Here is a 17682-nt window from a genome sequence, read left to right as displayed (position 1 = left end):
TGAGCAGTGCTCTTACTGGAGACAAGGGCAGCAGACAGCGTGGCCAGGGAGGGCTGTGACAAACCAGGTGGAAAGGGAACACAAACCTCCAGAGCACCAGAAATCCATAGCACTTGGAAGGACCCAAATTTACCACTCTGAGAAGCAATTTACTGCTCTGAGAAGCCACACCCTGAGCAGACATCCCAGTGCTCAGCTCCATGTCCTGTCCACTATCTGTCTCAGTATTCTGAAGAGCACCAGAAAGCAGAGAGAGAGGCCTCCAACACTGATTTTCATAGCAGTGAAGATAAGGCCATAGCCAGAAGCATCCTTCCTGCTTGTTTCAAGCAGAGTAATGATTAACAAGCTGAAAAACACCCAAAGAGCTCTTTGGGTTCTTTGTCATCTTTGGTAACATGAAAGAAAAAGAATCTCGGTACCAGGGTTTGAGTTACTAATATCTACCTACAGAGACACTTCTTCTGCCAAATGCCCCTTGCCAGTGGTGCAGGAAATGAGTCAGAAGGAATGAATCAGTTCCCTCAGTGCCACATGAACTGGGGAGCTGATAGTCAACATTAACTGATCTATTGGGAATCACTGAGATGAGAACTAGAGCCCTGTGGGGAAATACCCAACAAACCCAGACTCTCCTGACTCTGTGGTCTTACTGAAGCCAAGTCCCAGCTACAAAAGCTGACAAAAGGTGGCCCAGCAGTTCAAGGTAGGACATTTTGCCCTCCCTACTCAGCTGAATCAAAGAGAGCCAGAAATTGGAAGTAACTTACAATAAAATTATCTGATGGAGAAAAGCATTAACCTGAGGCTGGTGAGAAAGGGAAGTTGGTGATCTCCATCATGAGAGTGGTGAGGCACTGGAACTGGTTGCCCAGAGTGGTGGTAGATGTCTCATCCCTGGAGGTGTTCAAGGTCAGGCTGGATGGGGCTCTGAGTAGACTGAACTAGTGGAAGATGTCCTTTAAGGTCTCTTCTAACCCAAACCAATCTGTGAGTCTAACTTCCAGACAGCCTGAGGTGGGTCCCTGAGGTCCACTGATGGGGTCACCCCTGCAATGCCTAACATACAACTTAGTGGCAGGTACAATTCAGTCGTTGGCCTTTGCTCACATGCAGAAGCTGGGCTGTGTCTCACCTTGCTTCTATGTGTTCCTCCCCTGCTGCCCAGAGGCCAAACCACAGCTGACCTTGAACTGCCAAAAGGACAGGCAGCTTCTCCTGCTCCTTTGTTAGCAGTATGGCACAGCTTCATCTGTGCTTATGGCACGTGAACAGACCAGCAAGGGGACTGACAGAGCATGAAAGATCCCCACCTCAGGGTGGGTAGTGGATGAGTAGTGGGAGGCCTCTGAAAGGGCAGCTTTGAAGAAGACAGCAGGGTGTTTTATACAGAAGACATTCCCAACCCTCTACTTTGTGCTCAGCAGTCAGATAGGAGACAGAAATGTGGATACCAACAACTCTTGCAGTGTCACTGCCTTTACAACCCCTTTTTGCTCTCTGCAGGGATGACCACCCTGCCCCACACCATGACGAACGCCTCCAGCAACCCCGTCATGACTCAGAGCAACCAGACGTGCTCCAGCTACAACCTGACCTTCAAAAACAGCCTCTATGCCACCATGTACACCCTCATCTTCATCCCCGGCCTGCTGGCCAACAGCACTGCCCTGTGGGTCCTGTGCCGCTTCCTCAGCAAGAAGAACAAAGCCATCATCTTCATGATCAACCTGGCCGTGGCCGACCTGGCTCACGTCCTCTCGCTGCCCCTGCGGATATACTACTACATCAGCTCCACCTGGCCCTTCGGGACATCCCTTTGCTTGCTGTGCTTCTACCTGAAGTACCTCAACATGTACGCCAGCATCTGCTTCCTCACCTGCATCAGCCTCCAGCGGTACTTCTTCCTGTACCACCCCTTCCGCGCCAAGGACTGGAAGCGGCGGTACGACGCGGCCATCAGCGCCGCCGTCTGGCTCTTCGTGGGCTTGGCCTGCTTGCCCTTCCCCATCATGCGCAGCGAGGGCCTGGCAAAAGGCGCCCACGTCTGCTTCGCCGACCTTCGGGTCTCTCAGATCGGCAGCAAGGTGGCCACGGTGGTGATGCTGGGCGCGGCCGAGCTCTTCGCCTTCGTCGGCCCGCTCGTCATCATCTTGTTCTGCACTTGGAAAACCAAAGCCTCCCTTCGGGGCTTCCAGATTCCCCTGCAGAGCGGCAGCGAGCAGCGCAAGGCTTTGAGGATGGTTTCCATGTGCGCCATCGTCTTCTGTGTCTGTTTTGCACCATACCACATCAACTTCTTCTTCTACATGCTGGTGAAAGAAAACGTCATCACGGATTGCTTCGTGGCGACCGTCACGCTCTACACCCAGCCCTTCTGCCTGAGTCTCGCCAGCCTGGACTGCTGCTTGGATCCAATCTTGTATTTCTTTATGACTTCAGAGTTTCAGGACCAGATAACAAGGCACAGCAGCTTGGCCATCAGGAGTCGGCTCATGAGCAAAGAGAGTGGCTCATCAATGAAGGAGTGAGGAGAAACCCAGTTTAAAGCCTGAGGATGTGATATCTGGGACTCTTTCCACTGGGGAAGACCTTGCAAGTTTATTCAGTGAAATCCTTTGACACACAGAACATAAAACCTCTGTTGAAGAGCAGTGTGTTGGAAGCTGATGAGCCACAACTGCAGTGCCCACACCTACAGCTGTGCCATCCCTGCCTCACCTAGCTGGACTACAAAATACACAGGAGGGAGTGACAAACCTTTTGCTAGGAAATGGTGGAAATGGCCCAGGAGCTTTCCTTCTATTTTCCCAACTCCATGGCTCCATGATGAAGCCAAAGACAATCCCACATCCACACACTGACATCTGATGAAGTGTCTTCTCTGCCAAAACCCCTGCCACACATACAAGAACCCGCAGAAGGCTGCAGGCACATGAAGGTTGGAAGCTCGCTTCAGCACAGCAGCCCCAGCTTGCCACTCCTGGCTGTGAGTGCATCCCACCGGTCACCACGTTTGCCTCTGCTTCACCTTCCCCACGCTCCTCCCCTGCTCTCATTATTTCCTCCTCACCCAGTTCTAAGTTTGCTCCTTAACTGCTGACAAATCCCGTAACCACTTTGCATCTACAGTGGTGCGAGACCCTCTGCAAGATAATAGCTTCTCAGACGCTCCAGAGTGGGACCTTCCCTTGCTCCAAGCAACCCTTTTTCCCTTTGAGCTGCCGTCACTGGCAAAGGGGACTTCAGGATGGCACCTTTGGACCCTGAAGGGCAGGACCACCGTTGTTGAGGGCTCAGCTTTGGTGCCAGTCGATTTGAACATGCTGGTGGTACCATGCAGGTCCTCACTCTTTTCTACTTTGGCTTCTTGGGCCCAGAGGTACCTGCAGGGGACCTGCCTCATGAAACCTTGGCTCAACAGTTTGATTGACACATCTGTTAGAAAAGAGAGGTGTCCTTGCCAAGCTGATTTCACTCACAGTGATGTTCTCTTCCAGTTGCTCTCATGGTCTCACCATGAACAGTTTCATTATCAGCTATGAGGACATGAAAAGCAGTGACAAGAGAAGATGTCCTTTACCCCTCACTTAAAACTGGTGACAGCTCTTTGGCCAAGTTCAGACACTGTCTGTAACTTCAAGGCTACCCTCACGACACCTGGGGCTGAACACAGGCACTGAACTCTTGCTGTTGAAAACCAGTGGTTTGCCAAAGGAACTTCTACAATTCCCAGAGCACCAGTGACATCAAAACTAGAAGTAGTACCAGAAACACAAAGTAGATTTTCACTCAAACTACTCAGTTCCACTTAATTACCTTTTAACTCAGCCAAAAGGTTTCTGTGTGTTGTGTTTCCCCACTTGGCTGTTTCACAACAAAATGGGAGAAGGCAATGGGTTGAAACTGGAGCAGAGTACATTAGGAGGAAGCTCTTTACATTGAGGGCAGTGAAATACTGGAACAGGTTGCCTACAGAGGTGATGGAGGCCCCATCCCTGGAGACATTCACGGTCAAACTTGATGGGCCCCTGAGCAATCTGATCTAGTTCAAGTCCCTGCTGACTGCAGGGGGGTTGGACAAGATGACCTTTGAGGGTCCCATCCAACCCAATGCTTCCAATACCAGCAGGGATCCTACAGGAAGACTGCAGAGGGAGTTCTTGTAAGGGTATCTAGGGGACAAGGAGGAATGGTTTGAAGCCAAAGGAGAGCAGGGTTAGACTGGAGCTTAGGGTGAAGTTCCTCAGTACAAGGGTGGTGAGACTCTGCAATAGGCTGCCCAGAGAGGTTGTGGAAGCCTCCTCCCTTGGGGTGTTTAAGGCCAGGTTGGATGAAGCCTTGAGCAGCCAAGTCTAGTTGAGAGGTGTCCTTGCCCATGGCAGGGGAGGTTGGAGTAGATGATCTCTGAGGTCTATTCCAGCCTAAGCCATTCTGTGATTGTATGAAAAAACACCCAGGCTTAAGTAACCATGGCACTGCCCTTCCTCTAAAAGGCAGTGAAGACATCAGAATTAAATACAAGCTCCTGTTGTTCTCCTCTCCTGATGATGATTATGGGCTACAGCATGCTGAACTTAATTTTCCATGCAGATAATACCAAAACTGTGTCAATCTGAAGGGCACAGCTGTCACAGGGAGGGTTACTGAAGGTTCCTCTGGTGAGGAAGCTGCAGAGAAGGCAAACAGCCCATCACCCACTGAAGCCAGTGGCAATGCTATGCCACTGACACACCTTCACGTTCACACACTGCAGGTAGTGCCTGCCACGCCAGCAGAGGTTGATGCACACAGTCAAACACACAGAGTGAAACTGCTGAGCATGGAGCAGCTTTCTCATAAGCCAGACACGCTGCAGCAATGCCAATCAAGGAGGCTTTGGGGGCTGTGGTTGGTTTGGGGATGTTTATGGAGTCCAAAGATTTCCCTGAAGACTTTCAGAATCCACCTGGATGTGATCCTGGGCAGCCTGCTCTGGATGAGCCTGCTTTAGCAGCAGGGTTGGACTAGATGATCCCCAGATGTCCCTTCCACATCCCTCCCCCATGCCTGGATCCTGGGATTCCATGGTTTTTATGGACCTTGATCAGCTAACAGCTGACCAGGAGCTGTTTCCTGTGATTTCCCTTTCAGACAATTCTGTTTCTCAGGTGAACACAAGTTGAAGACACTGTTATGGTGACGATGCAGCTCAGCCTACATCTTTCTTTCCAGAAACTGATGCTTAAAACAAAATAAATGCATTTTTCCAACAAGAGCTGAGTTTTATAGTTGTGGCTGAAAGAACCCACCAAACCAAACCAAACCAAACTGGGATCAGCTCCTTCTTGCATCAGAGTTCTAATGATGGAGTGCAACTTCTAGTGTTCTTAATCCCATTGCTTGTTTTGTCTACAGAAAGGTTTCCATCCCGCTCTAACCTGACTGGTGTTTATTTTGGACAACATTTATACCGGATTTAGAGGTATTTGGGGGAAATAAAGGTTCTCCATGAGGGAAGTGTGGTGTGTGATGGGTGAGGAATGGCTGCTGCTGTCCTTACCTGCAGGCAGGACCATAGAAACCATCTCTCTCCATCACATGCAATGATCATTTTGCAGCTCTAGATCTGTAAGACTCAGACCATTTAGGGCAAGGTTGGTAAAGCAGAAATTGGTAACTGCAGTCTCTTTAATACTGAAGTTAAAATGTCAGCCTGGTGGGGGAACACCTGCTCCAGCACCCCTGTGTCCCAAGAGTGATGATGGCTCTCCCACCCTGAAACTTAAAATTTAATTTGGTGGCTTCTTGAGGGATAACCTTCCCCATCACCTTGACAGCATTCCCAAGAACCTCAGCTGCTCACACTCATGGCTCTATCTTCCTGCCTCATGCCCTCTGAATTCCCTTAGGCCCTCCAAAAGTGTCCTTTAATGTCTTGCAGCCCCAGCCCACGAGGCAAAGTCACACACTCAACACTTTCATCTGTCAAGTCAAATCATTTCTATGTGCAGGAGCTTAGACAACTTGGTCTGATGGTCTCTGCTGGTGTGTGAGAAAGCAGACTGGTTTTATTTGGGGGAGAGCTACATCAGCTATGGAGCTTAGCTGCTGGATGGGACAGAGAGTTAGCCAAGGTGGTCAATGATGGTGAGCTAGCCTGGAAAGCAACATCTCAGAGCAAAAAGAGATCAAGAAAAGCCTGAAAGCAGGTAGAGAGTCAAAGAACCATCAAACTGGCCTCCACAGACCCTTCTATGAAACTCAAAGCCTTCAGTTCGAGCCCTCCCAAAGCTGAGGAGAAGAGCAGATGAATCCAGCATCACTGCCAAGGAGGACAGTGTGTCAGCTGACAGAAGAGCTGGGGCTGCAGCTGCTGGCTCTGCCTGCCAGTGCTGTGCTGCTCTCCAAGCGCGCCGTGCCCAGCTCCGGTTCCTGTAATTCACTCCGCTTCCTGACCGTAAAGCATGTTTATTATTTTGACAAGAGGAAATAGAATTTCATGATGTTGCTCCTGGATTATCTCTTGTGCTGGTCCCACTGCCCAGACTCACTAGTTAGGCAGAGAAGGCTTCTTCGTTCTGCTTGGGCAGACACCCAAAAAGGGATTTCCACAGAGGTGCCCCAGAAAGGCTGAAGTTAGCCGAGTGGAGAGGTTGGGCAGAGCTGTGCAGGTTTGTGAAGGATGCATCTGAAGGTGCTCCCACTGGTCCTTGGTGCTGGAGAAACACTGTGTAGAGCCTCACCCTGAAGGGAGCTGCTCAAGGTGGAAGCACACTGAGGACTCCAAGCCACCTACACTGACAGCAGTGATGTCCTCTGACAGCACAGCCCTGGGCAAAGCCACCCCAGGACATATTCTCCTCTAGGACATCAGCCATTCAGTGGGTAGCAAAACAAAATATGTCTTTGCAGTGCCAGCAAATGGCCACCTCACCTTAGAGAGCACCAGGGGTCTGCTAATGTCTCTGCAGCACGAGAAAGTGCCCTCCTGTGCCAGACATCAGGTGTGTTTGGGAAGGAACCCCACACCATTTAATGCCTTTCTGCAGCCTCGGGTTCTGTGCTGCAGGATCATGTGAGTGCCTCAGCTTCATTTTCTTCCCTTAAATGAAATTCCCAGCTCTGTGGGCAGAGGAAGCCCCAAACAAGCTGTAAGTGCTGGATAACAACCAGGAGCCAGCTCAGAAAGACCAAACTCCTTCACTGCATTTCACAGATTTTAGGGCTATAACTACTGGGTCTGGGGATTACACAAGGGCTTAGTCCAAGGAGGTAGGGAGTGACTGGCAACAATTTGCTGTAAAAATAAATCAAAACTTCCTGAAAAGGTTGCCCCTGTAGAGCCCACCATGCAGTGCTGAGAGGGACAGATGTGCCACAGGGCACCAGGGACTCGCCCAGCCCCATGGGCCACGTGCTGATGGCTCCAGGCGAGCCGCAGCAAATCTCTGCACAGGGGTGAGTTGCTTTGTGTGGCTGAGACCTCCTCCTCTTGAATGGCTCAGTGTTTTTCATACATCCTTCAGGTGCATCCTGTCAGATATTTCCAAATGCTGAGTGCTTAAAGAGATGCTGATCCTATGCATTTGGCCTTCTGCCCACAGGATACCAGGCTAAAGGCGAAGACAACCTTTATCTGGAGGCCTTAGATAAAGTCTCACAGTTATTTCAAAGTCCCTTTGTGTCTTCTGCCTTTGAAAGCAGAACGCTGCACAGCGTAAAAGGCACGTTTGGGATCGGTCCTGAGCCAGAGGAGCAGAAATGCTGCACAAAAAAATGCAGTTGAAAGGAGGACAGAGAGGTTGATTAGTGCCTGTTGAAGGATGAGGCCTGAGGCTTGTCAATCCATCAACCTTTCACGACCATGAAAGGCTGCAACAGTACTCCAAACAGCCAATGAGCAGAGGAAGGACTCAGTGTGATTATGAGCCCTGAGGTGTGAGTGTGGCCCTCGCTGTGGTCTGACACCCACTGACCTCTCCTTCCCCAGCAGCACTGCAGTAAACACGTTACCTAAAAATAGGGCTCCGAGACGGCTGCATACGGTGCTGGATGTGGGCTGCGGCCACAGAAGTAGGATGTCCTAGGCAGGATATCCTGATAAAACAGCCACTTACTTTGGGATAAACCTTTAACCTCCCTCTGCAGAGGGATGGGGACCAGTGCCAGCCTCCCTTCTGAAAATCTTTGAAGGTTTTGCAACTACACCAGCAATGCTCTTTCTTCCAACAGTCAGCATCAGCTGCTGAAAATGGTGCACAGAAATAAAACCTGGAATGCTAAGCAGCTCTGCCATCTTCCAAATCACTTTGCTTTCAGCTGAGATGCGAGGCAGGAGGCTTCACAGGTCCTTACTACATTTATGTTAGGGAAGTGGTGGAGTCCCCCCCCCCGGAGGGATTTAAAAGCAGTGCAGATGTGGTGCTGAGGGAGATGGTTTAGTGGTGACCTGGTGGTGCTAACAGCTGGACCTGATGATCTTAAAGATCTCTTCCAAACAAAATGATTCCATGATTCTATGGATCAGCAAGTAGTAGTGAAGCCCACAGATATGTCTACAAAGGCTGCTATAGAAACTGATCTTGCCTTTGCCTTCATGAGGGTGTTGCCCAACAGGTTGAGGTCCCTGCATCTCCACTGACCACAGGACACTTTGGGTCAAGGATGCTCTTTGCTGTTCTCTCTGCTACATGAAATGAAGCACTCAATGGGAGTGCACTGAGAGCCCCACAGGCAGTACTGCTGCCAGCACAGAGAAACTCTGGCAACTGCAGAGCCAGTGGGCTGTGATGCTGTGGGGAAAGATGCATGTTTCATCATTTACTGACCTAATCCCAGCATGATGTGGGTTGGAAGGGACCTCCAGAGATCATCTAGTGCAATTCCCTTGCTAAAGCAGGGTCACCCACAGCAGATTGCCAAGGATCATGTCCAGGCAGGTGTGGAATCATTCCAGAGGAGAGTTCACAACCTCTCTGGGCAGCCTAGGCCAAGGCTCCGGCAGCCTGACAGTAAATAAGTTTCTCCTCATGTTCAACTGGGACCTCCTGGGTTCCAGTTTCAGCCTGCTGCCCCTTGTCCTTTCACTGAGCACCACTGAGAAGAGACTGGCCCCCTTCTCTTGAACCCTGCTCCCTTCAGCTATTGATCAACATTGAGCAGATCCCTTCTCGGTCTGCTCTTCTTCAGGCTCCCCAGCCCCAGGGCTCTCAGCCTTTGCTCCTCAGGGCGATGCTCCAGGCCCCTCAGCATCTCTGTAGCCCTTAATGCATCGATATACACACACGGGAAAGAAGTTAAAGGAGGCAGAAAGGCAAGAAAGAACTGGGGAACGATGCACTTCATGGCTGTTTTTAAACCACAGTATTTTGGGAAAGTCTCCACCTTAAGCCATCACATTATGTAAGCAACCAAGTCCCAACCCTCAGCCTATAGCCTCGATTATCTGAGGCTAACCAAGCATCCAAGGCAAGGCAGGAAAATTCCTGCCTTCCACTAACGCACGCTGGACCGCTTTCAGTTTTCCTTCAGCAAGCATTTACTGGAAGGCTTTTGCTTCTGTATGTTGCAGTTTTAGCAAGGAAAGGCTGAGTGGCTGTGGATAAAAGCAGAAGCAGCTCAGCCGAGGAACACCACCACCTCACACACAACTGCTGTGCAGAAAAGGAGGGAAGAGATCCACGCCCGAGGTCTCGCTCGGAGGGGCAGTTGGCTCCCACGACGTCATCGCCTTCCCAGTTGTTTTAACGTCATTAGCTGCACACATTTTGTGTGCCCAGGAGAAGGGAAATACAGGATTTCCTGTTCTGCAGCCACTCCACTGGGCTGCAGATGCCGGCAGGATTCCAGCGCTCCCAAACCATGTGGAAGTTTAACGAGGAGTCGCTGGGGCTGCTGAGAAAACCCCTCGGAAGGCAAGGCAGCAAGCTCTCCTCTCCTGCTCCCTAGCATGGATGTTACCCCTCCAAAGGATGGCACTCACAGCAAGGTAAGCTCCATCCCTGCTGCCTGCTTTCTTCAGCTTTGAGCAATGTTACCACTTTCTAGTTCTTCTTCAAGAGATCTCATCAGGCAACATCCTCAGCAGCTTCTGACTCTGACTCTGTCTTGCTCAGCTCCGAGGGGTCGGTGAGTGACTCTCGGTGCATGTGAGCAGGCTGCTGTGTGTGTCACTGCAAAGGAAAACCTGCTTCAACCCAAATACTTTGGTTTTGGTGCTACTGACAGAAGCTGCCATAACTGACCAGCTCTGTTTATGTGTTTCCTGCTAGTGCCTGGATTAAACAAACAAAATGATTGCTTTAAACAGAAGTGTCAGAACCTCTGCTGCTCCAGCTCAGGAGCTTACTGCAAGCCCAGAGTAGATTTATGTGGGGTTTTATTTTCCCTAGGCTGCTTTTCCCTCCAGCATCCCTGGCTTGAGCAGGGCTGAAGGGAGGCAGCTCTGCCCCCGTCCCCCAGCTCCGGGGCTCATGAAGCCACACCAGGAACACAGCCTTAGCTTGGTTTGTCCAACCAAGCAACCCATGGAAAAGATGAGGGCGAGCTTGCCAGAGAATCTGGGAGTAGTAAGCAGAGTAACCACAGTTTTGTGGGGCTGGGTGGGGTCAGGGTGATTCAGAGCCACCAGGCGATTTCCAACAGCAGCAGCCACCTACGCCTCCAGGAGCAGAGGCTGCTAACGTGCTCAGAGACAGACACATGGGGGGCTTTAATTGCTGCCTTCACCTCCTAACTCATTGCAAAGTTTCTTGGTGTTTAATGAACTGCAGTGCTACATCCACAGCCTGTGGTCTAGCAGTCTCCCCTCTGTAATTTCAGTGGGCAGCTGGATAAAACTCAGCTTTGCCACTTAAAAATGCCCCCCTACCCCATTCCTGCCTAGGATGTGTGGATGAAGTAGGTAAACAATCAAGGAATGGCAGGAAGTGTTTTGTAGAAGCTTTATAACGTCGCTGAACAAAAGCCCTGCCAAAGCCCATGGGAGCAGCCATGGCCCGGTGCCGACACCACCGAAGGCAAAGCATGGAGGGAGCTGGAGGGGCCTGGGGCAAGCTGCAAGTGGGAGAGAAGGTGAAAACAGTAAGAAATTGAAAAATCTCCCTTTCAAGAAGTGTTGCAGAGATTGAGCACTGCCCTGAACCCAGGCTTGGTAAGGAGCTCCCTGCTGCAATCTTGCCCTGGCAAACGCTGTCACCTAAAACCTGACATACCAGGTGCCAGGAGTGACACCCAGCCCTCCTGATGAGAAACAGGCACTCCTGGGCTCCAAGAGAAAGCCAAAGCATGCAGAAAAGCAGCAAAGAGGATCCTCATGGTCATGCCTGCGGGGGTAATGTTTAGGATTTGGGCTGAGACACGTGGCAGGGAGGGAATGGCAGGACAGGGACACCGGGCACTCTATAATCCTCTTCACCAGCCCAGCCCAGCAAATGTTACCTCTGCTGCTGGAAGGCTGTGACAAGAGCTGAGAACAGCTGCATGTCCCACTCTCCCTGGCAGTCTTCCCCCTTTATTTGCAGCAGGCATGTGAAGACAAAGTGTCCTGCCACTGTGTTTCCACAGTTAAATAGTCTCAGTGCGAAGGGCACTGGCTGAGAATGGGGTCAGCACCGAGCACAAACCCGTTGTGGCTTTTCAGGCAGGTGAGGAGCATTTGGGAATGCTGCAGGGATCAAAGGAGTTTGTTTCCCACTGTCCCTTCGTGACAGATGTCCCTGGTCCCCTGCCTTGTCTTGGCTCAGTGGAGAAAACAGAAACCTCCAACTGGAGTGAGTTCAGAGGATGCCACAAAAATGATGCAAGAGCTGGAACCCACCCTGTGCTGGGAGGACAGGCTGAGAGTTGGGGTTGTTCAGCCTGGAGGAGAGAACCCCCCACAGAGACCTCACTGTGGCCTTACATACTGAAATTGGGGCTAGAAGAAAGATGAGGACAGACTTTTTAGCAGGGCCTGTTGGGACAGGAGAGATTCATAGACTGCATCAGGTTGGAAGGGACAAGGGGTGATGGTTTTAAACTAAAAGAGGGGAGGTTTACACCAGATCTAAGAAATTTTTTATGCTGAGGGTGGTGAGACACCATCCCAGGTTGCCCAGAGATGTGGGAGATGCTCCCCATCCCTGACACCATTCCAGGTCAGGTTATCTGGGGCTCTGAGCAACCTGCTCTGACTGCAGGGAGTTGGACTAGATGACTTTTAAAGATCCTTTCCTACCCAAACTGTTCTATAATTCTATGACCTGAGGCTACCAGCTCAAAGCACAGTCAGCAGCCAAAATTGCACTAATCCAACAGCCTGGCTGCAGCTGGGGTTTCACTTCAGCCTTGGGCTTTGGGTGTTTTGGTTGGGGTTTTTTTGCAGCCAAAGCCTGGAGAAAGGAAAGAGGGGAAGGCAGTTTGGTTAGGGCTCAGTTTGGAAAGCAAGGTGCTCAGAAAGGGATGTAAATGCCTCACAGAGGTGCAGGCAGTGGGCAGGCAGCTGAGAAGCTGCTGCCTGTGTTTGCTGTATGTGCACAGAGGTGTGTGTATAAACATAATGTATCTGTGTACATAAAGGTATAACCTTCCTCCTGAAACTGAAAATGTGGCACCCCCCTGAAGAGCTGCCTAGATGAGGAGGAGGGTGGAGGAGCCTTCACCCTGCATCTCAAAGCAATGCCAGGTTCTGTGCAGGAGCAATCAGCTTTCAGAAACCCATCCCTGTGCCAAACAGCAGGCCCAGGGCTGCGGAAACAGCACTGCTGGCTGCTGATTAATTAAATACCACTGTCGAGGGGGGCTCAGTGGCAAGAGGTGCTGAGGGCTCTGCCAGAGCGGGCTCTGGTCTGCAAGGGCAGGACGGGCTGCCTGACACCTTGCAGGCAGCTACAGGCTGTGTTTCCAAGGTGAGAGTGGCATTGCTTTGTTGCAGACGATGCTTTAAGCCCTGTGTTTGCAGCCTGCTGCTGCCAAACTGCCTCTTGCCACAAGAGCAGCAATCTCCCTGAGGGCTCTGCTCACGAGTGGCAAAAATCCATCACCCCTCTGGAGAGCTGCACCAGCGCCTGTGAACTCCCTGTGACCCTCTAATACCCTCCATGCTGGCTGGCTGAGGTGAAATGGGTAAATGGATGAAGAGCATTTCTCCTCTAACTAAAATGCAGCTGTATTTATCTTCCTTCACGTCCTGAGCCGTTGCTGGAGGATCATTCCTGTTGCTACAACACGAAGCCCGCACAATGTGCCTTGAGTGCCGGAATTGAGTTAGCAGGACCAGCAGAGCAACTGCCGTGTGCCTGGCCAGCTAATAGCTTATAAATCCAGCCCTAAATCTGGAGCCAGAGCTCTGATAGATCTGTCTGCACCTCTCCCTCTGGCCTCTGCTCCGCTCAGCTGCCCACCAGCACCGCTGTTTGCCGATGTTAATGATTGCCCCGGCTGCTGATTTCGTGTCAGCTCTCTGCATGCATCTGAACAGGCAGTGTCTAGACCCATTTGAAGTCCCTATTTATTTACAGTCCCACCCAAATGGCTTGTGGACATATCAGAGAGCACCAATCTGACAGGACTTTGACAGGAAAGTACTTGCAATAGAACTGGGCCTGCAAACCCCCAGGGAGCTAGAGAAGCTCTCTGGCTTTAGCAATGAAGAGATTAATGCTACAGAGCTGAATTTCCATAGCAGGGTAGGAGATCCTGCAGAGCTCTGTGGCAGATGCTCAGGACCACTGCCTGTGAGTGGCACCTGGCTCTACAACCTTCCCAGCATATAGTCTTGCACATGGACCTGCACAAATGCACTACCCACACCTACACACAACTTACTCCTCTGTACTGAAGGGCATTTACCTCATGTGGGGAAATACTGGAGAGGTTTTGGCTTTACAGCTTGTTTTTACTCCCTGCAGGCACCCTCTGTCCACCTTAGCTGCCCCATGAGCGAGGAGACTCAGCCAAGATGGAGAGCAATGTGTCCTCCGGGAACTGCACCGGCCCTCAGATGTCCTTCCAGTCCACCCTGTACGCCACCACGTACACCCTCATCTTCATCCCCGGCCTGCTGGCCAACAGCGCTGCCCTCTGGGTCCTGTGCCGCTTCATCAGCAAGAAGAGCAAAGCCATCATCTTCATGATCAACCTGGCCGTGGCCGACCTGGCTCACGTCCTCTCGCTGCCCCTGCGGATGTATTACTACATAAACCGCAGCTGGCCCTTCGGAAGCTTCCTCTGCCAGGTGTGCTTCTACCTGAAGTACCTCAACATGTACGCCAGCATCTGCTTCCTCACCTGCATCAGCATCCAGCGGTACCTCTTCCTCCTCCACCCCTTCCGAGCCAAGGGCTGGAAGCGGCGGTACGACGCGGCCATCAGCGCCGCCGTCTGGCTCTTCGTGGGGGCGGCCTGCCTGCCCCTGCTGGTGGTGAGGAGCCCGGCCCTGTCCAACAGCACCGACGCCTGCTTCTCGGACCTGGGGGTGAAGCAGCTGAGCCCAGGGGCTTCCATCGCTCTGGTAACGGTGGCGGAGCTGTTCGGGTTTGTCATGCCCTTCGGCATCATCGCCTGCTGCACCTGGAAGATGTGGCAGTCGCTGCGGGAGGGCCCCACGCAGCTGCAGAACGCCAGCGAGAAGCAGAAGGCTCTGCGCATGGTCCTGATGTGCGCGGCCGTCTTCTTCATCTGCTTCACCCCCTACCACATCAACTTCCCTTTCTTCATGATGGTGATCGAGAACATCATCCAGGACTGCGCCGTGCACAGGAGCACGCTGCGCTTCCACCCCATCTCCCTCTGCCTGGCGAGCCTCAACTCCTGCCTGGATCCCGTCCTCTACTACTTCATGACCTCCGAGTTCCAGGACCAGCTGCTGCGGCACAGCTGCGCGGCGCTGCGCGCTCGCTTCCCGCGCCGGGGGAGCAGCCTCTCCGTGGCCGAAATCGGGCACAGCATCCGCATGAAGAGGAGAAACCTTCGGCCCTTCAAGTTCTGGTCCCTTCCCAAGTTCTTCAGCAGAATAAACAGCAGGGAAATCCCTCCCGTGCCACCCGACGAGCTTCTGCTGGAGTCCATCTCCTGAAACCACGCAGGGGCTTCTCCTAGCTGGAGTGAAGATCGTGTTAGGTCTCCAAGTACATCTTGAGTTACTCTTGTGTGCAGCACATGCCAGGCTCTGACCCAGAGGGACATTTTGATGCAGAAAGACTTGCTGGTTGTGGTGTTGCTGCTGGGGACTGTTTCCTTTCAGTGTTCTCCATTGTGATATTGGAAATAGTTCTTGCTGACAGCAAAACTGCTCCCATGCTGCACTGCAGATGGGTTGGGGTCCCTCTTCTTTCTGTTGTTTCAGTGCTTCTACAGATTGGCCATTTCCAAAACTCATTCTGGATCCCAAGGTGTAAGCAGGTGGCTCAGCCTCAGCACAGCTCAGGGAGGTAGCACCATGGGGGTTTCAGCCCTGACCACAGCTACTTGTGGCCCACGGTGACTCAGAGCATCCACTGTGCTTGTGGAGGCTTTAGACCAGGACAATTAATTATCTCCGAGTCAGCTGAGCTGACTGCAAAGTTCAACCATCCAACCTAATGCAGACTGCAAGACTGCAACCTTACCAACCTGTATCAAGCAAAGGTTATTAACCACTAACCACACCAGTGTTAAAAGGAAGGGGTTCAAATGAACTGGGCTCAGCACACGCAGCTCAGAAGCTGACCAAGGAAGTCCTCCTGGCTCAGGGGGGCTCTGGGTTGCTCAGCTCATAATAGGGGATGAATACCAGGAAGAGAGACTGAGACTGGACATGCCACAAGCAAAGGGGAGGAAGGATGGAGGACTTCTCCCAGGGCACATTTGTTCACAGAGACCCAGCATGAGCTGCAGAAGGGAGTTGGTGTTGCTGTCTCTTGTGTTATTAGGAGTCTTGTGTTATTTGGCATTTTGCTAAGGCCTGTGGCTGCAGATTAAGATGTTATCCAAGCCTCTCAGTTTTGCTTAAAAGCCCAGAATAGGTCCTGGTCCTGGCTGGGTACCAAGGAAAGTTTACAAAACCGACTCAAATGTGTTCTTAAAGCTTCAGACTTGGGAGGAAATAAAATTCTCTCAACAAACGTTTCAGCATCATGGGTATTATTTTTAGTGCTTGTCAAAAGTCTCATTATGCCCTCTCAGGGCAACCAGACCATCTGCAGAGGTGAAGAGCCCCACTTCGGGGCTCAGAGAGGCCCAGCACAGCCCCTCACACAGCAGCCAGCAGGGGGGCTGAGAGGTTTCCTTCCTTGTGGGCCAGGGCATCGACGACTGCAACGGCATAAACCCCTTGGGGCACCGTACAAGTAAACATAGGCAGAGTGGGGGTGGATAGAAAACAGCTCTGCTGATGTCTGGATGTGCATTTCCAACCCTGCAGAGATTCTGGGAAGCACAGAGCGGGCTGTGGTTTACCCTCACGCTGCCAAAGACAAGGGGAGATCCAGACAAGTGGAGGAAGTTGCTTTGGTACTTACAGGGTGCCAAAGACAGGCAGAAAACATTGAGAGAGGCAAAAACCAGACTGCCCTGCAGTGTGCTGTGTCCCAGATCTCCTCCTCCTCTCATATTAAAATACAACAACACAAACCAAACCCCCAGAAGGACATTTTCCTTCCTTGCCTGGGACTGAAAAAAAACCTGCTCCAGAGGGCAGGCAGCCAGCAGCATGCAGGCAAACAGGAAACCCAAGTGAAACCTCACTGATGCTCTGACTGGCACGAGCCAGCTCCAGCAGGCTCCACAGACAGGACCAGTCACACCACCAGCACCTTAACTGGGAGTGTGGTTTTAGCCTGGGAGTGTCTTTTGGGAACAACACAGCTCTGAGTAGCTGAGGTGGACACTCAGGTAGCCCTCAATAACCACAGCTAGATATCTGTATGTCCTGCTGACTGATCATAAAGCCCATGCCGCAGTTTCAAGCTTACTGGCAGCACCAGTTCCATGATTCCCAGTAGCTCCAGTCACCACTGGGACTCTGCTCCAGGAACATCCTCCTCAGAAGGATAAGAGGCTTCAGGGAGAACAGCAAAGTAGGCAGCTCAGCCAGACCTCCACCAGTACCAATGGATCACAGTATGGTTTGAGATGGATCACAGTATGGTTTGAGATGGATCACAGTATGGTTTGAGTGGGAAAGAACCTTTAAAGATTGTCTAGTCCCTGCAGGGACATCTTCAACCAGAGCACATTGCTAAGAGCCCCAAACAACCTGACCTGCAATGGTGCCAGGGATGGGGCATCCACACCTCTCTGAGCAACCTGGGTCAGTGTCTCACCACCCTCAGTGGCAAAACTGTCTTCCTTCTGTCCAGTCTAAATCTCCCTTGTTTAGTTCAAACCCATCACTCCTTGTCCTGTCACAGCAGGCCCTGCTAAAAAGTCTGTCCCCAGCTTTTTTACAAGCCCCTTCAAGCGCTGGAAGGCCACAAGAAGGTCTCTCTAGAGCCTTCTCTTCTCCAGCCTGAACAACCCCAAGTCTCTAGCCTGTCCTCACAGCAGAAGGGTTCCAGCCTTCAGATCACTGCTGTGGCTTCCTCTGGCCCCACTCCAACAGGCCTATGATTTATAGATGTACACATGCACAGAGAACCCTTACACATACCCCAAATCAGGCAGCACTTTGGAGTATCCAAGCAGCCACCTCTCTGCACAACACTTTCTAGTGCCCCACAAGGAAGGAGGGAAAGTCGCCTT

The 17682-nt window shown here is 51.7% G+C and overlaps 2 protein-coding genes across 2 annotated transcripts; both read left to right on the top strand.

The window, feature by feature from the left end:
- Positions 1–1508: 1508 nt before the first annotated feature.
- Positions 1509–2531, top strand: P2RY10 (P2Y receptor family member 10). The gene has a single exon (XM_009896882.2). It carries the CDS (start codon positions 1509–1511, stop codon positions 2529–2531), a length of 1023 nt encoding a protein of 340 aa, XP_009895184.2.
- Positions 2532–9444: 6913 nt separating this feature from the next.
- On the top strand, positions 9445–16056 carry LOC104297014 (putative P2Y purinoceptor 10). Its single transcript, XM_054169710.1, has 2 exons — positions 9445–9970; positions 13872–16056. Exon 2 carries the CDS (start codon positions 13922–13924, stop codon positions 15035–15037), a length of 1116 nt encoding a protein of 371 aa, XP_054025685.1. The 5' UTR covers positions 9445–9970; positions 13872–13921; the 3' UTR covers positions 15038–16056.
- Positions 16057–17682: the final 1626 nt, after the last annotated feature.

This window comes from Dryobates pubescens, chromosome 18 (genome assembly GCF_014839835.1).
Source record: "Dryobates pubescens isolate bDryPub1 chromosome 18, bDryPub1.pri, whole genome shotgun sequence".
NCBI classification, from domain to species: domain Eukaryota; kingdom Metazoa; phylum Chordata; class Aves; order Piciformes; family Picidae; genus Dryobates; species Dryobates pubescens.
The sequence above is the reverse complement of the archived record's forward strand: the minus strand, read 5'-3'. Positions and strand labels throughout refer to the sequence as shown.